The 21,684-nt window shown below is 43.7% G+C and overlaps 1 protein-coding gene across 2 annotated transcripts; it reads left to right on the forward strand.

Annotated features, from left to right (window-relative positions):
* The first annotated feature begins 804 nt into the window (after nucleotides 1-804).
* On the forward strand, nucleotides 805-21,050 carry ppp2r5b (protein phosphatase 2, regulatory subunit B', beta). 2 transcript variants are annotated; one of them, XM_035520080.2, is made up of 14 exons: nucleotides 805-2,352; nucleotides 10,547-10,743; nucleotides 11,132-11,233; nucleotides 11,317-11,409; nucleotides 11,700-11,830; nucleotides 12,177-12,236; nucleotides 14,522-14,630; nucleotides 17,280-17,333; nucleotides 17,455-17,505; nucleotides 18,374-18,493; nucleotides 18,634-18,761; nucleotides 19,024-19,125; nucleotides 19,262-19,377; nucleotides 20,130-21,050. In XM_035520080.2, the coding sequence occupies exons 1-14, from the start codon at nucleotides 2,157-2,159 to the stop codon at nucleotides 20,228-20,230; spliced, it is 1,560 nt and encodes a 519-aa protein (XP_035375973.1). In that variant the 5' UTR covers nucleotides 805-2,156; the 3' UTR covers nucleotides 20,231-21,050. The 2 variants fall into 2 exon arrangements, with proteins under 2 accessions (XP_035375973.1, XP_026869826.2); XM_027014025.3 differs by having other exon boundaries at nucleotides 809-2,352; nucleotides 19,262-21,050.
* The last annotated feature ends 634 nt before the right edge of the window (nucleotides 21,051-21,684 follow it).

Below are 21,684 nucleotides of genomic sequence, written 5' to 3' on the forward strand. Positions count from 1 at the left end.
CTTCATGCAGACCTTCATTCCAAACCATAATCCAGAACCACCATTCACGCTGATGTCTACACAGGACCAGATAGCACAATTCAGTCTCTCTGAATTCCTGGACAGAGCTGAATGGCACTTGGACTTGATTGACATTTAAGATTTTTGCTATATAAAAAAGACCTGCTGAAGAAAGAAACAAATATTGGACAGCAAAGTAAGATACTATAGTAACAGGGATCTTTATGTCTCTGTCCTAACCTTCATATGGCTTTAATATTCAGATGCTCATGAAGACCAGACTGGGTCAGGTGCTTTATCTTGGGGCTGGAATTAAACTTTACCCATGATGATAGATCCACAGGAGTATGGCAAGGCCCCACATGCTTTGGGACTTACTATGAAAAAGTATTTAGCTAACACATCCACTCACCACTACTGGCTATTACTGGGCAACTGTATGCTTTTTTGTACAAGATGTGAAAAAGGTGACAATGCATCTTATTAACTTTGGCAATGTTGTCAACCCACCACTACTGAATGTTGTTTGAATTGATCACTAAACCAGATGCTGCTGATCTGTAAATAATTAATGATATATTGGTATTTTTAATATAAATATGTAGTCCTACTTTAAACTAACTGTAATGCGAATTGTACAATATATTAAATATGCTTTTCTGATGACTAAAAAAAGACATTTTCAGACGTTTAGCGAGGACTCTCCGTGCACTGACAAAAAAAAAAAAAAAAAGCTGATCAGCATTCGGCTACATCTCACGCCAACCGAACGCCAGTGTAAGAGTCCTAATGACTTCAGCCTAAAACAATAATCGCCGTGTAAGGGAGCCACGGGGGCGAGCGAAGCCACGCTGGAACAATGGTTCTCTGAGCATGCAACCCAATGACAGTCCCAAAATACCGCGGCTAACGAGTATGTGAACCAGTAAGGGAGGGAGGAGAGGGTTAGGCAAGAGAAAATACATAGTTACAGACAGCGACTACCAGAGGGAGGTGAGCGTACGCTCGAATTTACCATAAAAAAAAATACGGGTCGACGGTGTTCGGGCGGTGAGCAAATGGAATAACAAGCTAAATCTCAAACAATCCTGCGATCGGTAGAGCTAGTACATATTAGTAAATAAATAAATAAGAGCGACACAAGCGTCATCCGCAGTGTGTAGCCTACATCTCCTTGCACCACCTGAGTGTGCTCAAGACAACGACGGATGCGGGTAGAGAAGAACGAGCGTGAAACAACACAAGCAGAGGAGCGGAAGAACGGAAGAGGGATCTGTGGATTGGTGTCTTACCAGACGTTTGGAAAATCTCTGTTTTGTGTTCGGGACGCCTGGAAAGGGAGAGAGGTAGGGGTGACGGTGGTGTTGCAGCTGTCTTGATTATCTACACATGTCGGCGCGATTGAACCCGCCATCCCCGCCCTGCGTGGATGCTCCCTCGGTCTGAGCGGCAGCGGTGAGCTGATTGCAGAATAAAGGAATTAAAGCGCATAGGCCGACATTGGAAAACTGAACCACGACAATAAGGATACGGGATAAGTACTAAGGCGCAGAGTGGGTAATATGACATTAAATCAATAACTCGTGCAATTCTTTCTGTTTGGACCGGGCATCTGATCGGATTTTTCATAATTCTTTGGACTTCTGACATGGAACGTTATTGATTAAAGACAGACGGCATGTTGATTACATCTACTTTCGATTTTTAATTCAACAACGATTTGTATATCTAACGTGTAAATATTTAAATAAAGACCAAATTTAGGCCGATGACTTACTGATGACGCCAGTACGGCAGAACATTCTCTATAGTAGCGATACATGTGCACCCCCATATTTCTATAAGTAGACTGCTATAGATTTCTGTCTGTCATTGTCTTGGATATGTGCTTGTTTTTAAGGCAAATCCCGTTTTTTCGGGTCTATTAAAAATAGGGGGACGCATCAACCAGACAGTGAACATTCCATCCAAATCTTGACCAGGTTATCCTATTTTTGTTTTCCACCTTATAATTTCACCCGTTTACTAAAATTCCTTGGAAAGTCGTTTCCCCCCCCCGTCCTAGGCTATTTTTTCCAGTAGCCAGTGCAAGGCTACGGAACGGTCCTCTTCATTGCCTTGTCTCCCCTTACAAACCAAGCACCACCTTTGCAGCTATGGAGACCCCTACTAAGCTACCTCCGTCAAGCCCGTCCTCGCCGACCACGGGATTCTCGGTGCCCAGCGCGGAGAAGGTGGACGGCTTTCCCCGACGTTCGATGCGAAGGGCTCGGCAGCGGAGGTCCCACAGCTCGTCGCAGTTCCGTTATCAGAGCTCCCAGGTGGAGTTAACGCCTCTGCCGCTCCTCAAAGGTACGTTTTCAATAGGCCATATTGTGAGTTAGTTAGCTCCATGTATAAACAGCATTGCACTGCTAAGGTAAAATATACATCATTGTTTTTGATATATATGAGTAGGTTATATGACTATACATAATGTCTGGGAATACTGACTAATGCACTAAAGATTGTGGTGTAGGGCTTATTCTAAGCCCCACATGTAACCAAATCTTCTCAGGAGTACAAGTCAGGTTTCAGTTACAAAAGAAGGGAGCAAATGAATCAGTGCATAGGCTATTTCATGGTTTGCTCAGCAAGGTTGCTGATAGCTCCATGCATATACATTTGAGTTCTGGTATCAGTGGAATTTCCAGTTTCGCATTCATCCATGACTCCTAGTTTTATTTCTCAGCCGGAATTAGCCCTAGCATGTTCTCACAGTCTCGGACTCGACCCGTTGTTGAACTCCAGGACACAGCACTTAAATGGCTGAATTCTTCCAATCATTATTGTCACTGGGTGAGTTTAGAACACTGCAAGGGAAAGATACTTTTCATGAATACAGGCCTTGATATGCCTAATTCAGATTTGTTTTGTAAAAGGCACAAACAGCAGAATGACCAAGTCTCCAGTAAAAACGGGTTCAGAACAGAACCTACAGACCCACATATTTTGTTGGCACTCTTGTAATCCTTTTCATCTTGACAACTAAAGTAACAAAGCAGCCCTTCTCCGAAGGCTGTTTCGGTGCTACTGTTACAAAACAGGAGGTAGAATTCCCCTGTACACGATATTAAACATTTTTCTTGATGATTCACCAAAGAACAGCCAGATGTATTCAAAAGTCAGTTTGTTTCTGACCATAGTTCACAGGGCAGATGTATTCCTCTCCTCCACCAATCACGCATATGATTCCATTTTTATTTATTTCATTAGACTCCCACGACACATTCGTGATTCACGCCTAAGCTTCATATGAATCTCCCTTTGATTCGTCTAGGATTGGTTCGAGCTGGATTTCTAGTGCAGCAGGATTTGGCAGGACATCTCCTCATGTGTTAGTGCAGAGGTGGGAGTGTTGCCAATATATGCAGGGGGTTCAGAGAGAGCCACTATCCCACTTTACCACCCTGCTAGCCTCATGGTACAGAAGAGGACCGTTCTGAAGCCGCTCTTCTCTCAGTTGTAGTTATCCATTCATTGTGTCTGACTTAAAAGGGCTCGAAAGCTGATGTCCTTCAATGGTCCTACTGCACAGAGGTTTTGATACATGCCTATTTATTGCATAATGTTATGGAAGAAAAGATAGTTTAAAGGAAGGCAAAGATTTCTTGTTTCTGCCTTTTATTTTGATCCTTGTTTGTGTTGCGTGTCATATTTACTTAAGTACCAGGTGATTTGTGTAAATGGTGTACTTCCTGTGTTTAGTGATGACTGTGCTGTTTATAAGGTGTTCCTAAGGTAAAGCATTACTAAGGCTTTATGGCTTAACCAGGATGTTGCATCCTGGTTAAGTCATGTCAGTTGACATTTCAGTTGTCCTGTCATAATGTATGAACAACACAAGTTTTTACATCAGTCATTTAAATGTTATGACATCAAGAGTCTGAATGACACAGGATTTTTGGAATAAGTGCCAATGCAAATATTACAGTTTTTTGATCTGTTATATTTGTCGTTTTTATTTTGAAGCACCTGTACTCAGAACAGGCATGCAAATACTGTTGCTCAGGAAATTAGGTCTGCAGAAACATAATATTAACAAAAATGTGTCTAGGCAAACATGACCCTGTGTACTGACCACTTTGCAGTGGTCCTAAAGACTTACTGGTGGAAAGGTTCATCTTTAGGACAGCTGTGTTTCTAACAGTTCAGTTCCCACCAAGATCTGAATAAATGCTGATATCATAGTATCAGATGCCAACACCAGTAAATCAGCCAATTGCATTAATGGCCCTGGATAAATTGGTAAACCAATATGTTGGTCAAGCTCAATTTGTCCTGAACTTTTCTGAAGAGAGTGCTGATGTAAGTCCAGGGTTTGCTTCTCATATCGTAATGAATATGCGTACAGAGATCTTACAACAGCATTTTTTTTTCTGTTTTACTTTTATTTTTACCTATATAGTGGCCCTCACTGTTATACACGGAAAACAACTGAATACCTAGCCATTCAACCAGACACTCAGTGATGATTTCATTTAGAGTTGAAGAGAGATCTATTACTGTGAGTAATAGTGACAATGAAGCAGGTCAGAGAAGACTACTCAAGTGCTAATTCACTTCTTCAGAACTGAACTAGGCATGTAAAGCATGCAGCTCACACGGTACCGGCCAATGGCCAAAGGCAGGGTTGTCTGCTGTATTTATGTATATTTGTTTTATTGGTCTGCAGTAAAAAAATATCTTAAAAAGATACGTGACAGAACGTGACTTGATCATGAAATACTGATCATGACAACTAGTTTTGCAAACTGGAGATGAAAGTTTGCTACAGTCAAAAAGTTAAGTTGTTTTTCCGTACCTACCCTCAGACAAAAGTATACGTTTTTAAACCACATATTCCTCCAAACTGTCCTCAAGTTTGTGTAATTATATACTAGATTGATGAGTGTAAAGTACTGAGAGTAAAATACAGAGTAAATTATTGACTAAATGACCAAGTGCCTCTGCTTCATATGTGGAGGCATAATACAGTGTCTTATTCTTGGTGTAAATGCAGATGTATATGACTTGAGTAGATTTAGCTCTCCACATACATGAAGTTTAGGAGAGTGTGACAGACTTAGTCATGTTGACTTAGTTATGGGCACAACAGATAATTGAAGACAACTGCAGTTTTAATCCAGAAGATCTAAAACAATGATCTTAGTGGTAGGTGGGAAGCCATTAAACCAGTAAATATCTGGGACCCAAGATGGGCCTTGTATTCGAGATATGATTGGATCAGGCCCTGCGTGTGTTTTATTAGGGATATGATTGGATCAGGCCCTGTGTGTGTTTTATTAGGGATATGATTGGATCAGGCCCTGTGTGTGTTTTATTAGGGATATGATTGGATCAGGTCCTGTGTGTGTTTGGTATGTATGACTGTTATTTTACCCACCTGCCTCCTCAGTGTTTTGGCTTGTGCTAGCCCTCGTGTGAGTTTTCGTTTCTGTAAATAAGCCCTTTAGCCTGAAGCAGAGCTTTCCTTTAAGGAACAGACCACTCAGAACTCCGACTGCAGTCTGGATTGCTCAGTGGAGTCGTAGAGTCACAGCTTCTAGTTTCAGAGCAGTTCTGCTTTAAACATTAGATCCCCTCCTGAACAGACAAACTGGGTGCTTTGAAGTGACAGCGATCTGTTTTCACACGGGTTGGAAAATGAATCGCCCCTCTTGAATGCGAATGTTTTTTTTTTCGTCAGGCTGTGCTTCTTTGCTTGTGTACTGAGCGAACGATCTCCTAGTCCCCTTGTCTTCACGCACGAGTGTGTGGGTATATGTTCAAGCCTGTCTCAGCTCTGCAGTACTTGAGTCATGTATTCTTGGGCATACTGCTTAGCTCTTTGTGGGCATTTGTGTCCCGCTGCGTGTGAGTGAGTGTGTCTGTTCGTATAGGCCCCGCTGGCCAATGTGGTGTAGGGTTACAGCAGACAGAAGGTTTGCTTCAGTGGCCTCTTCAGATCAATAAAGGGGGCAAGAGAGTTAGAGGCAGGGAACAAGAGAAGCAGAGAGACATTACAGTGAGAAAGAGAGCTAGTGGATGAGCGGTTGAATAAATGGCCATGTGGAGACAAGAAGCTTTTACTGCATATACAGTATACAGAGATTTGCTTAGGAGATGAAAACCAGGAAGAAAAAGATGAACATGATTTAAAAAAAAAATGATATTTAACCAATGTAATAAAGTCCAACACTGACAACTGATAAATAATTCCAATGCATCATACTTCTGATACATGAATTTACAAGTTTACCAGTGGGGAAAGACTTATGTTTAGGTTTATTAATTATTTCCCTTTGTAGTGGGTTACAGATGATTTGGTGAATGTGAAGCAGCAAAAAATATTAGGTGTAGTTCCATATCAGATGTATTTGTTTTGAAACTGAAAATCACTTCTTCATTCAAAACATAGTTTTCATGCCTTTTCTGAATGGCCACGCGCAGAGAAGTTCTGCTTTCCCGGTCCTTCTGCAGAGCTCCTGTTATTACTGTGCTTCCGGAGCTGTTAGGAGATGAGGCGGCTTTGCCGGCCCCCGAAAATAGAGCAACACTCATCAGCCACCCAAACACTTTAACCGTTATTTAACGGGAGAGAGTCTCCCTGCTCAGAGAAGAAGAGAAACAGAGGAAGGGGGGCATGAGCGGGTGAGCGAGAGAGAGTGAGTGGTACCTAGAGGCAGCGAGAGAGGGTGGGGTGGAGGACGAGTAGAACGAGAGAGATCGGGTGGAGGGATGACATCATTCCTCTTGCTCTCTCCATCCCATTTTCCCTTGCGCTGCCTTTTCGCCTGCTTCTTTCTCCCTCTGTTCTGCTCTCTCTCTCTCTCTCTCTCCCTCTCTCTCTCTCTCTCCCTCTCTTTCTCTGCCTCGCTCATTGGCTACACTATATTTAGCTCCAGCTTTGAGTTGAGGATATTAGTGGGTGTTTAATTCAGTGATGGCTAGGTTTGCTGCAGAGAGGCTTGCCCTTTAAGACATCTGTGGCCATTTGAATGACTGATTCAGGTGTTAAATTATTGCTGTTTCTGCAGTCCAGTTCTATTCAGACATTAAAATATGTTCACGCATATCAATTGAACTACTTTCACTCCATTCGGAATTCTCCATTTTGAAGTCATTCATTTTCTGATTTAGCCTCGGTTATCATTATTTTGGGGGCCCCGTCTGTCTTTCTCTGTGTCTCTATCTCTCCGTCTCTCTGTCTTTGTCTCTCTATCTTTCCTTCTCTCTTTCTCTGTCTCTCTATCTTTCCATCTCTGTCTCTCTATCTTTCCGTCTCTTTCTCTGTCTATCTTTCCGTCTCTCTTTCTCTGTCTCTCTATCTCTCCGTCTCTCTTTCTCTCTATCTCTCCGTCTCTCTGTCTTTGTCTCTCTATCTTTCCTTCTCTCTTTATCTGTCTCTCTATCTTTCCGTCTCTGTCTCTCTATCTTTCCGTCTCTTTCTCTGTCTATCTTTCCGTCTCTCTTTCTCTGTCTCTCTATCTCTCCGTCTCTCTTTCTCTCTATCTTTCCTTCTCTCTTTCTCTGTCTCTCTATCTTTCCGTCTCTGTCTCTCTATTTTTCCGTCTCTCTTTCTCTGTCTCTCTCTCTCTTTCTCTATCTCTCCGTCTCTCTGTCTCTGTCTCTCTATCTCTCCGTCTCTCTGTCTCTGTCTCTCTATCTCTCCGTCTCTCTTTCTCTGACTCTCTATCTCTCCGTCTCTCTTTCTCTGTCTCTCTATCTTTCTGTCTCTCTTTCTCTGTCTCTCTATCTCTCCGTCTCTCTTTCTCTGTCTCTCTATCTCTCCGTCTCTGTCTCTCTATCTCTCCGTCTCTCTGTCTCTGTTTCTCTATCTCTCCGTCTCTCTTTCTCTGTCTCTCTATCTCTCTGTCTCTGTCTCTCTATCTCTGTCTCTCTATCTCTCCGTCTCTCTTTCTCTCCGTCTCTCTGTCTCTCCGTCTCTCTTTCTCTGTCTCTCTATCTCTCCGTCTCTCTTTCTCTGTCTCTCTATCTCTCCGTCTCTCTGTCTCTGTCTCTCTATCTCTCCGTCTCTCTTTCTCTGTCTCTCTATCTCTCCGTCTCTCTTTCTCTGTCTCTCTATCTCTCCGTCTCTCTGTCTCTGTCTCTCTATCTCTCCGTCTCTCTGTCTGTCTCTCTATCTCTCCGTCTCTCTTTGGCTCTCCCTCTCTTCCAGTCTTCCAGCTCTCTCCACCCATCTTGTCTCACTCACTTTTTCCGGCCTGTTCGGCTTCTCCGCCCTTGCCTGTAGCCACGTCCTGCACGCTTGCTCTCTTGCATGCCATGCTTCCCTCTCTCTCTCCCTCTCTCTGTCTCTCTCTCTCCCTCTCTCTGTCTCTCTCTCTCTCTCTCCCTCTCTCTGTCTCTCCCTCTCCCTCTCTCTGTCTCTGTCTCTCTCTCTCTCTCTCATACACAGACACACTGACACCTTCTCATGACATTCATCTCAGCTAATTTTGCCTTTCACTTGCTTCTGCTTTTCTCTTCCTTCCTGTCTCTCTCTTCCGGTCTTTGCCACTTTCCTCCTGCTCTCCTCACCCTCTGCTTTCTCTGGCACAGACTGTGAAGGTTAAATCTAATCCATTTTTTAATGGAGAGTAATTGTATGAAGAGGTGGCATGCTGGCCCCACAGAGACAGACAGAGAGAGAGAGAGAGAGAGTGCATGTATATGGCACATAAGCAAACATTATTAGTTGAATTAGCTGCATGTCAGCACCGACTTGGCTGAAAGGAGGGGTTTGTCGTAGAATCGGGACACATCGTAAGACTTGGACATACACCCTATGATCTGAAAACAGAGTACATCGTAATCCTCTTAAGAGCTGGCGCATGTCGATATGCACCATTGTACACATGTCCACTCACACTCATGAAGTCTGAGCATACATTCTCTGAGCAGTTTATGTGTTTATTTTACGAAAGAAACAGCCTTTGAGTTTGATTCAGTGCTGATTGTTAGTGTGGAGGTTGCGGTTACACTATGTGTGGAGGTTGGGGTTACACTATGTGTGGAGGTTGGGATTACACTATGTGTGGAGGTTGGGGTTACACTATGTGTGCAGATTGGGGTTACTCTAACTGTGGAGGTTGGGTTACACTGTGTGGAGGTTGGGGTTACACTATGTGTGGAGGTTGGGATTACACTGTGTGTAGGATGGGGTTACTCTATGTGTGGAGGTTGGGATTACACTATGTGTGGAGGTGGGGTTACACTATGCGCACTATGTGCAGGTTCGGGTTACTCTAACTGTGGAGGTTGGGGTTACAATATGTGTGGAGGTTGGGGATACTCCAACTGTGAAGGTTGGGGTTACACTATGTGTGGAGGTTGGGATTACACTATGTGTGCAGGTTGGGGTTACACTATGTGTGGAGGTTGGGGTTACTCTAACTGTGGAGGTTGAGGTTACACTATGTGTGCAGGTTGGGGTTACACTATGTGTGCAGGTTGGGATTACACTATGTGTGGAGGTTGGGATTACACTATGTGTGCAGGTTTGGGATTACACTATGTGTGGAGGTTGGGATTACACTATGTGTGGAGGTTCGGATTACACTATGTATGGAGGTTGGGGTTACACTATGTGTGCAGGTTGGGGTTACACTATGTGTGCAGGTTGGGATTACACTATGTGGAGGTTGGGGTTACACTATGTGTGCAGGTTGGGATTACACTATGTGTGGAGGTTGGGATTACACTATGTGTGCAGGTTGGGGTTACACTATGTGTGCAGGTTGGGGTTACACTATGTGTGGAGGTTGGGGTTACACTATGTGTGCAGGTTGGGATTACACTATGTGTGGAGGTTGGGATTACACTATGTGTGGAGGTTGGGGTTACTCTATGTGTGGAGGTTAGGATTACACTATGTGTGCAGGTTGGGATTACACTATTTGTGCAGGTTGGGATTACTCTAAATGTGAATATTGTAATTATTGTAAGTGTGAAAGTTGGGGTTACTATAAGTATGGATTTTTAGGCTACTGTAAGTGTTGACATTGGGGTTACTGGGATTTGGGATGACTGTGATGTGGTTACTGTAAATGTGAATGTTGGGGTCACATTAATGTAAATGATGTTCTGAAATGTGCTGACATGGTGTGACTCTCTTTACATCCACCACTGTGTGCAGTGTGAAAGTGCTTTTGGATCATTTTGATCATTTACTAAACCTAAAGACTTTTGATTAGATCCAGTGTGTTTTATTAACCCTAGTCCCACACTTCAGTGTGTTTTTTACATACCCTGGTCCCACATGGAACCTTACAATGCCATTATAAAATAATTGAAATATGGGAGAAACTCTCCCACCTCCTCTCCACCCTTCACCCTTCTCCACCCGGCATCCAGTCTCTGTCCAGGGCCGGCAGTGCCTGCCCAAAAACACCCAGCCATGTTCTCACAGTCCTCTCCCATCATCCAGTCCCGCATCACTGCCATGGTCTGCACTCGGAAATTAGCAACTAATTACATAAGAAGTGTCACTTAATCTCTCTCTCTCTGTCTCTCCCTCACTCAGATGCCCCAGTGGCTGAGCTGCACGACCTGTTCTGTAAGAAGCTGCAGCAGTGCTGTGTGCTCTTCGACTTCCTGGACTGCGTGGCCGACCTGAAGGGGAAGGAGATCAAGCGCGCGGCCCTCAACGAGCTGGTGGAGAGCGTGGCCACGAGCCGTGGCGTCCTCATCGAGCCCCTCTACCCCGAGGCCATCAAGATGGTGAGAGGAGGATACCTGAGCGGGCGCCGGGGCAGACAAGGCGATTGAACGAGGGAGAGGAGGACGAGAGCAGGAGAGGCAGTTTCACGTTGTTTGAATTGGTTATGGTAGTGCTGGAGCCCGTGAAGCTGATTCAAACAGGACCATGTTCCCTTTGGATTGTGTTGGTGTTGGTTTGGCTGGTCTGGTTGATTTTTGAACGCTGCCCCTTCATGTGTTGCAGAGTGGTGTCATTTGAGCTGAGTTTGTTAGCTAGTGAGTCGGACAAATTTAGTAAGAATGCTTTAGTGTGTCAAATTTTAGGAGAAGAAATCAGTAAGAAGGAGTAAGTAAGTAGTTCATCTGAAGTTTTGTTTTCCATGCTTATCCCACCCCTCACCTTCTCCAGATCTCGGTGAACATCTTCCGTACTCTCCCCCCCAGCGAGAACCCAGAGTTCGACCCAGAGGAGGACGAGCCCACGCTGGAGGCTTCCTGGCCACATCTCCAGGTGTGCTCCCGGGCTCTCCTCTGTTAGGTGGCATTGCAGTTGCGTGAGGTCTTTCCTCAAACCAAATGTCTCCCACTCTGCAGCTGGTGTATGAGTTCTTTTTACGCTTCCTGGAGAGCCCTGATTTCCAGCCATCCATGGCCAAACGATATGTGGACCAGAAATTTGTTCTGCAGGTACAGTGTATACAGTTTATTGTGTGGGATTTTCTTTGGGATTTTCTGGTTTTTCTCACAGACACAAGCCATAACTAAAACAAAGAATGTAAGTGTGTGTGTATGTGTGTGTGTGTGTGTGTGTCCTATGTATATTTTGTAGTGATAAACAGCAATAAATATGGTTTTGTCTTTTGTACCTACTTGTTTCTTAGCATTTTATATATTGCCTTTAATAAGATACGTAGACTGTGTGTGACTTGGATGTGTGAGGTATGAGTTGTTGGGCACATATTTCAATCTGTTCCAAGCTTCTGGAGTTGTTTGACAGTGAAGACCCCAGAGAAAGGGAATACCTGAAGACCATCCTGCATCGGGTTTATGGCAAGCTGCTCGGCCTTCGAGCATACATTCGCAAACAGATCAACAACATCTTCCTCAGGTTGGACTCAAGAAGCACCCACACACACGCTTGCATGCACACACACATAGGCCTGTTGATATGTGATCTGTGCATACTGTTTGGTGTGTGCTTCCCAGACCATTGCACTGTGACTCTAAATTCATCATGAAACTGACTAGACTCTCGGCGCTGCAGCGCATTAGTGGCTTACACTCTTTTCCCTGCTTCAGATAGCATTAACACCGTGATATATGACAGAAAGCTCTCCTGTGAGTTTGTTTAATGAACAGCTTGTTTACTGCCTATTTTCACAGCACGCTCTCTAAATGAACATTCTGTGCTGTGAGTTCATGTGATATTTGATGTGTGTGTTTCGTCCCTGCAGGTTCATTTATGAAACTGAGCACTTCAATGGGGTGGCTGAACTGCTGGAGATCTTGGGCAGGTGAATGTTCATTACTGCCGTACAGGACGACGCGTAGGCGCCTAACAGCATGTGTTACATTATGAGATGACGTCTAGGCTTTATAACCGTGTGTAATACCATGGGAAATGACGCCTGGGCTTTATAATGGTGTGTAATACCATGAGAAATTCCGCCTAGGCTTTATAAGAGTGTTTGATACCTTTTGAGAGAACGTCTAGGCTCTCTAATAGCATGTGTTACATTATGAGATGACGCCTAGGCTCTATAACAGCATGTGTTACATTATGAGATGATGCCTAGGCTCTATAACAGCATGTGTTACATTATGAGATGACGTCTAGGCTCTCTAATAGCATGTGTTACATTATGAGATGACGTCTAGGCTCTCTAATAGCATGTGTTACATTATGAGATGACGCCTAGGCTCTATAACAGCATGTGTTACATTATGAGATGATGCCTAGGCTTTATAACAGCTTGTGATACTTTGTGTTTTGATGGCACACACAAGCAGTTTGCCTGCCCGAGGACGTGTTTGAGTTCACTGTAGGGCCACCTCATTAAAGGCATCTTCAGTTTCTGCCTTTGCGCGACTTTTGCTAAAAAAAAACACCCGGAAGGTCTTACCTAACTGATTACGCTCTTATTATGTTAATCCCTCACAGTGGACCCTTACTGCTCAATTAGTATGTGATAGGAGGAGTAGAATACTACATCTTAAAAGATTATACAGCACTGTGTCATAATCCAGTGGGAGTAGAAAGAGCCCCTCGTTTTGTGCATGTTTGAAGCATGGTAGCAACCGATATCCAAGGATCCAGGTAATTGCTTGAGGTTGGCGTAGAGCAGCAAGTAGGCCAGTGAGTCAGACCCTTAGCAGGGGTTCCCACGTCAGTGTCGTCTGCCCTCGACCTCATCATTTTCTACCTTTTATGCTTCAGCTCCATGGTGAGCACCATTATACAATATAGGTGGGGTTTTTGTTAGTTTTGGGGTTTTTGGGGGGGGGGGGGCACACAACGATCTCCTGCAATTTGCCTCAACGTAAGCTAAATGTGGTGCGTTCCTAAGCATGATGGGAATCCCAGCTAAAGCAAATCCGAGTGAGAGATGAGGGTGTAGGGAGACAGAGAGCAGGAGGAGGAGAGCTAGAGGGATGAGTCAAAGAGGGGATGGAGGTTTGCATTCAGGTTGATGCCGGTGGTATTTTTAGTTCCACCCACAGAATTTCTCTGATAATCAACTGACACAAACAGTGAGGGAGAGAGACAGAGAGAGAGAGAGAGAGAGAGAGAGAGAGAGAGAAAGAGAAGATGGGGAGAATGACGAGAAGTAATGATGCCGTTCTGACACTTCCTGTGTCCCTCTCTCACTGTAGCTCAGAGGACATGTGAGTGTTGCAACGGAGAGATGCAGTGGAAGAGGAGGAGGAGGTGGGAGGAGAACATGAGTGACAGGGGGGAGGAGCTAGAAGAGAACATGAGTGACAAGGGGGAGGAGCTAGAAGAGAACATGACTGACAGGGGGAGGAGCTAGAAGAGAAGATGGGGGATGGGGGAGGAGCTAGAAGAGAACATGAGTGACAGGGGGAGGAGCTAGAAGAGAACATGAGTCACAGGGGGAGGAGCTAGAAGAGAACATGAGTGACAAGGGGGAGGAGCTAGAAGAGAACATGAGTGACAGGGGAGGAGCTAGAAGAGAACATGAGTGACAAGGGGGAGGAGCTAGAAGATAACATGAGTGACAGGGGAGGAGCTAAAAGAGAACATGAGTGACAGGGGGAGGAGCTAGAAGAGAACATGCATAACGGGGGAGGAGCTAGATGAGAACTTGAGTGAAAGTAGGAGCAGCTCCAAGGAAGCCAATGGCAAAAGGAACCAAATGAAGAAGTGAACGAGGGAAAAGAGAACCTGAGAGAGAGAGCGAGAGACCAGCGAGGGATGAAATGTCAAAAGACAGACACGAGGGTAGGGTAATGAGAGCAGCAAAGAAGACATTGCAGAACAGGTGAGCATGTTGGTATACATGCATCTGTGCAAGCAGGATGAAAGACAGAGTGGAGGGATGGGTGGGGAGGAGCACTGAGCTGGTGAACTGGAGTGAGGCAAGCAAGCACAGAGCATCTCCAGGTCTGCTGACACTAATCCTGTTTACCTTCCCTTGCTTGGCTCTGCCTTCCCCACAATTCCCTCTGTCCTCTGGAGTCTCTCTAAAATGCCATTGCTTTTTCCTTTCGATCCTTTCCTCTCCTCCTCTCCCCTCTCCTCTCATTTCTTCTCCTCTCTCCTGTCTTCTCTTTTCAGCATCATTAATGGCTTTGCTCTGCCTCTGAAGTCGGAGCACAAACAGTTCCTGGTGAGGGTCCTGATCCCCCTGCATACTGCCAAGTCTCTCTCCATCTTTCATGCGCAGGTTAGAGTTTCTCACAGACATATGCACATACAAAGACACACACACACACACACCACACACAGTTAATTAAACAACTGTTATGACATTGGAGACCACAGTGTGGTGCTGAAGACTCATGTTTGTAAGTGTAATTCACGTTGAGAGAAGGGATGAGCAGGGATGCCCAGCGTGTGAGACTGGGTACTTGTGGTACACATTCATGTTTACATTTCTAAGATAGTCCCCTGATGAGCTTGACATATGTACAGTGTGCTAAGTGACTGATTTCTAAGGCCTGGCTTCATTGTGCATATGTACAAGTGTGGGAATGTGTGTATATATTTCTACATGCCAGTGCTCTACATTTTGCCTTGTCAATACCTTTCTATACTTAATTCATCCCCAACACACTAAGCTGTTTGCAGTTCTAACACCCTGCAATGCTGCGCAGGGATATCTAAGAGAATGCCTTTGATACCCCAGATGGGTTTTATCACTTTGTGTACCTGTCAGTATGCAAATTACCCTGCTCGGCCCACTGTGTTAAGAGTCCCCTTAAGCATACTTCTGATATCTGGATTGCTGTTGTTGTTGTTGTTGTTGTTGTTTTATGCAACAAACAACTGATTATGTCTGAGACATCATGAGGTTGGCACCGTCCCCCGAGTTCCATGGTCATGGACGCTCATGAACCTGGCAATCAAAGGCTGCAGTGCAAAGGTCATAGCAGTCACCCTGCGGTAGAACGAACAGGCCGCCTTGCAAGGGCTTCTTGAGGAACTGGATCATGAACTTTTACCCCATTTGAAGAAATGTTGTCAGCCCCACTGGCCGGTTGAGCAGTGGGTTGCCTGTGTCTGCTTTGGTGTCACATAGTAACAATGCGTCCTGTTTGCATTAGAACTAATGAATGTAACCTCTGGTGGGTTTATCTGGGGCTTTTGGTGATTAGTTCTCACAGCGGCGGAGAGTAGCAGGTGACATGATGGGGTTTGTAGGCTGTCTCTCGATGATGTGATGCGTGATTTGGGACTGAGCCAAACTAAAGCTGCACAGCACATTCAGAACTGATATTTGCTTTGAGATTTCACTCAAGCACACTCTTGAAATGGTTATGATCTCTGTTGGCTCCATGTGGTGCATGGGAGTGTGCACACAAGTACAGCATACACATATAAACACATACACACACACACACACACACACACACACACACACACACACACAACAGTAGCCTATGATAAGCATAGAAAGATAATGAAATGGAAATAGATATATAGGTAAGTACGGTCCATGACATTTACAGTATGAGGTTCGCATGTTCACGCGGATCAGGGGGGTTAAGCCAGATTTGAGGGAGCCATTTGGAGACTAAGTGAGGCAGAAAAATGGAAAATTAGGCTGTTCAAAACCTCTTTGTTGCCCTCAGGAAAAATACAGCAAGTGTATGTGACATCAGCTCTTCCGAGACAAACATACACTGTCACATTCTCACATATCACCACAGCAACTAGCCAAGGCAGAAAGGCAAGTGTTATACAGATACTGCAATGTGGTATCTCTTTTAGAAAAACGTCCTTTTTCTTATCTTCTGACCTGCACATCAGGGAGCCTTGGCTGTATTGAGGAGACCTGAATGCAGAATGCTAGAGAAAGTCAGAGAGACAGTGATGACGATGATGACACACTAATACCATAACTCCGTTTATGGTATTAGTATGCGTCATTAGACAGAGAGAAAATCTTCAGCTCTCTTTTAAAAACAATACCAAGTGCAGCTTTAATAAATGATGGTTATCACAGTGTAAGACACAAATTGTTGGTACCCCGTGGCTGTTCGATAGACTCTGAACTGGATAGATTAGAGGGGCAGCTTTTAGTGGAATAGAGCCAGTCTACAAGATCAAAGCATTAGCCTCTAAGAGCTCAAGCATGGAAAGAGCTTCTCCAAAGAGAGTGAGTTAGAGGCTCTGAACCATTTCATACAGACACACACACACACACACACACACACACACACACACTACAGCAGAAGCATTTCATGGAGCATTTCAAAATGAATACACTAAAAAAAATCTAAAGATAGCGAGAGAGAAGAGAAGATAAACAGTCCGAGAGACCTACGAAGTGGTCTGTGGAATGGGGTTCAGCACCCTGAGAATCTCCATGGCACTTTTCATTAAATGAAAAAGCCTTTATTTAGACTTGTTTAAACCGGGCTATGGACAAAGTGTCTCTGGACACATTGCATAGTGAGCCTTCATCAAAGAGAGTCACAGTGCAACCTCAACACAGGTTCTATAAATAACACGATTCATCACATGGTTTGCTACCAAACCAGACTCATGTGTAGAAAACAAAACGTCAAATAAAAAATGCACAAGAAACCGACAAATAATAAACCATTCAACTAAAAAAGAAAAGGAAAGCATACATCGTCTTTTTGTTTTGCCAATTGTAGATCTAGAGTTAATAACGTTTAATTGTAGACTCTGTAAGACACAATATCATGAAAATGTTTACCTTGAATTACATTATCACAGTGGTCACTTCAATTGCTATAAAACATCCTAATCTATATAAACATACACACACATGCACACACGCGGGCACACACACACACACACACACACACACACACACTTATTTTGTGGCGTTTCCGTTCTATAGCTGGCCTACTGTGTTGTCCAATTTATGGAGAAGGACGCCACTGTTACGGAATATGTAAGTCACTACATCTCATATTTAAAAAACTCATGATCGGCATGTTTTGCTTTTCCTGACTCACTACTACCACGATTTAACATCTGTGCTTTTTATTCTTTGTTTTTAAACACAATTTTAGATCATCAGAGGGCTACTGAAGTACTGGCCCAAAACATGCACCCAGAAAGAGGTGAGAAACAGAGGAGCAAAGTTGCGGTGTTTGGTGAGAAACAGAGGAGCAAAGTTGCGGTGTTTGGTGAGAAACAGAGGAGCAAAGTTGCGGTGTTTGGTGAGAAACATAGAGAGGGACACCACAAAGGGACATATGGATTTTGTGTTTGATGAGAAATACAGAGGTGTGCATGATTGGTTGTGGTGTTTGATGAGAAACATGGTGTTTGGTGAGAAACAGAGGAGCAAAGTTGCGGTGTTTGGTGAGAAACATAGAGAGGGACACCACAAAGGGACATATGGATTTTGTGTTTGATGAGAAATACAGAGGTGTGCATGATTGGTTGTGGTGTTTGATGAGAAACATGGTGTTTGGTGAGAAACAGAGTTGTGCATGGATCTGGTGGTGAGAAGAATGAATGCATTGTTTTAATGTGCTGGACGCATGGACAGATGATTGGATCTGTCAAAAAGACAACAAACGTGAAATCAAAGGTGTGCGTGGAGAAATGTTACTGCGTTTATATGTGCGACATACTTTAACATATGACTTTAATATGGAGGGGGACATAGTATGTTTTAAAGTCAAACTGCTTCCTGTTTAACTTCAACATAGACTGCTTCATCTGAATATACACTTCAGTAGGGATGAGGGGGACAGTGTGCAATATTATCTTTAAGATAAAAAAAAAACCAGTTGAGGTCGCATAACTACTGTGCAGGATTCTGTATTGCTTTCATGGTTCATGAAGTCATGAGGAGTGTTGAAGAGTAACGGACTGATATGATCCAGGCATTTGTGTGTGTGTGTGTGTGTGTGTGTGTGCGCGCGCGCGTGTGTGTGTTGGTGTATGGTGTGCATGCATGATGCTACATTCCGGCTCCAGGTGATGTTCCTGGGTGAGATCGAGGAGATCCTGGATGTCATCGAGCCATCTCAGTTCATCCGTGTGCAGGAGCCGCTCTTCAAGCAGATCGCCTCCTGCATCTCCAGCCCCCACTTCCAGGTCTGCGGTGACCTTTGCGGTGTCATGAGAAGAGCAGCAGATGAGCCGATGAGATGAGAAGCAGTGAAGTCAGTGGGTGTGGCAGGTGGTGCTGATCTCTGAACTCTGAACTCTGAACTCTGTGTTTCTCCCTGTGTCAGGTTGCAGAGCGGGCTCTGTATTTCTGGAATAACGAGTACATCCTGAGTCTGATCGAGGAGAACTGCCAGGTCATTCTGCCTCTGGTCTTCGGGACACTCTACAGAGTCTCCAAAGAGCACTGGAACCAGTCAGTGGTCCTCACAGAAACGCCAACTCCAAATGAACACATAAAAACACTTAGAAGCCCTAAAATGTGAAGTTATGAAGCTCCTTCTGTATTTTTAGTTGTAACAAGTACACCACCATCTATTTACCCATGTCCCCCTACACAACTGGAGCTACTTGCAGTCATTTCATTCACTTAGTCATTTACCTCTTGCTAAAAATAGCCATTAATGTAACATGGAAAGAGTCAACATATTGATGCCTTGTATCTTGTTTTCCCTCAGAACAATTGTGTCTCTTATCTACAATGTCCTGAAGACGTTTATGGAGATGAATAGTAAGCTCTTTGATGACCTTACTGCCTCATACAAGGTGGAGAAACAGAAGTAAGCGTGGTTTCTCTTTATGGTAGCTAGGGCCATGTGTCCCCGGGTCTTTTGTATGAGGACGTGTTAGAAGTTTCACTTTTTATTTGGCTCATCGCCTCATTTTCTGTCTCCCTCACTCGCTCCACCTGTCCAGGGAGCTCAAGAGGGAGAAGGAGCGGGCGGAGCTGTGGAGAGGCCTGGAGGAACAGCAGCAGCGCAGGCTGCAGAGTCTGGGCCAAGCCAGCCGCAACCAGAAGAACCTGAGCAAGAGTGAGCCAGAGAGTAGCACTGCCAATGCCACCTAGAACACACGCACACACACACTAAAACTAATATCCTCTGTGGGATAATATCCTAACATCATGGAAAGCATAACAACACACTTTTTCTTTCACAAATACTTTTGACTTCAGGACCATTGCTTCCTAGCACACGCACTCTCAGATACACAAACGCCTAAAACACAGACGCACACACATTCAGCGTGGACATTAATGCCGCAGTGATCTGAAAACAAATGAGTTGTCCGTATGTAGATACGCTACACTAATACCAACACTCACACAGGTGCACACACACACAAATACACACAGACATCAAATAGGAGTGAAATGTGAACAGTATATAAGAATAAGATAAGCTCTCACTGTTCACATCCTGAACTCATTTCCTCTCTCCACACATTTCTTACTCATTCTGTGTCTCTCCCACTGCTATTTAGCTCTCATTTCTTTCTTCCAGTTTCACTCTTCTTCCCATCTATACAAAATGATTTTCATGTATACACACACAGGTGTACCCCCCCCCCCCCCCCCCCACACACACACACACACAAATCAAAGACAAAAGCAGCACACACAAACAAGGACACATGAAACATACTTGCATGGGGGCCTGATTGGGTCGCAGTCAGACAGAAAGACAAAGAGCCCCCCACCCCCACCAATATACACCCCATCCTTCCACACACACATACACAGACACCAGTCATTGGTTACAGAACTGGGCTGATCTCTCTCCAGGCTGCTCTGAGACTCACTCTCGTGCTGACCAATGGACTCACACACTTTCCCAAAAGATGAAGAGGAATGCCGAAAATAATGATGATTATGAAGAATTATAAGAAGATAACTCTGTAAAAGTAATGATTGATTATAATGTTCCTACTTCTACAGCTTATTCTAGAAGTACCACTTCTGTTGTTACTTCAACTGATGTTTTTATATATATATCTATAAATATAATATCTATCTATCTATCTATCTATATATATATGTATATATATATCTATCTATATATCTATATATATATCTATATATATATATCTATATCTATATATCTATATATATATATCGATCTATATATATATCTATATCTATATCTACATATATATATAATATCTATGTCTAATTATAGTGTTGGTGGGGGTATTCTAGTGTAGCACCTCTTAAACATGACAAAAGTATGCTGCTAGACTAATCTTGTTCTAATGTGACAACAAAATGCTACACTAGTCCATTCTCCTTTTGGGGTTTCAGAAGGACCATTCAAAATGTGTTACTTTAGCAATATTATCCCTGATTTAGATATCCTCCTTTTCCCCCCACCATGCAACCACAACGTCTACTTCCGTGCACACTGATTTAAAGATGAGGTTCATTTGTACTTGTACATTTTGTTGCTTTATTTATTTTATTTTTGTATACTTGTTTTGATGTTGATATTTATTCATATTTATTTGGAACCTTATTAGAGGTATGATGAAGGTGTGATGAAAAAGACTGGAAATGAATAGATGCAGAAAAGTGTGTGTGTGTGTGTGTGTGTGTGTGTGTGTGTGTGTGTGTGTGTGTGTGTGTGTGTGTGTGTGTGAGAGAGAGAAAGAGAGTGAGAGAGTGAGTGTGTGAGTATGTGTATGTGTGTACTGCCATAATTGATAACACTACCCTAAGCTGATAAAAATAACATGGTTTGATTCAGAAAATCCTGTTCAGACTTATTGTACTTTTAACTGTAACACTCTTGATGTTGGTCGTTGGTTCTATACCAACAATTTCCTTCACTTGCCTTTGCTGAAGTCAAGCAACACGGCAAAAACAGCACTAGAAAACTCTCCATCATGTTCACGTTTCTCACAACTTATGGGACAATTTCCATAATAAAAAAACCATTCAGATGTCAAACAGTAAGAAGGATCTGGTAGAGAAGGCAATAACAGCTGGAAGTGTAAGCATAAGTAGCATCACTAGAAATACACTGTCCTCTTGGTCGATGTTTTGTGTTTTAACATAGCAATGTATTTTTTGGGGGACCAATGGCTTTGGGCTATGAATGTATAAAAATGGGATATAAACATGAAAATGTGTGTTGAATAACTTCACATTAAGAAACATGTGTTTCATGTCGTTATTCACATGCAGTCACGACCACACTCAGAAGGGCATGGTAAAGATTTTAAAGTCAGGTCATTCGTCCTGAATCATTTTCTCACCAGTGAAATGGACGGAAACACCTGAAACAACCTGAAGCTCTGTGATGATCAGCTGAGTTCCATCGAGAAATGCAAACGCGATTGAT

The sequence above is a fragment of the Electrophorus electricus genome, chromosome 13, assembly GCF_041902795.1.
Source record: "Electrophorus electricus isolate QZ-2024a chromosome 13, ASM4190279v1, whole genome shotgun sequence".
Classification (NCBI taxonomy): Eukaryota; Metazoa; Chordata; class Actinopteri; order Gymnotiformes; family Gymnotidae; genus Electrophorus; species Electrophorus electricus.

What these genes read in the sequence shown, in the direction of transcription:
- ppp2r5b (XM_035520080.2), top strand. Translation starts at nt 2,157, where the DNA reads ATGGAGACCCCTACTAAGCTACCTCCGTCAAGCCCGTCCTCGCCGACC. An exon ending in GCCTCTGCCGCTCCTCAAAG is followed by an intron (nt 2,353 to 10,546) that starts GTACGTTTTCAA and finishes TCCCTCACTCAG; the next exon opens with ATGCCCCAGTGGCTGAGCTG. An exon ending in CTTCCTGGCCACATCTCCAG is followed by an intron (nt 11,234 to 11,316) that starts GTGTGCTCCCGG and finishes CCCACTCTGCAG; the next exon opens with CTGGTGTATGAGTTCTTTTT.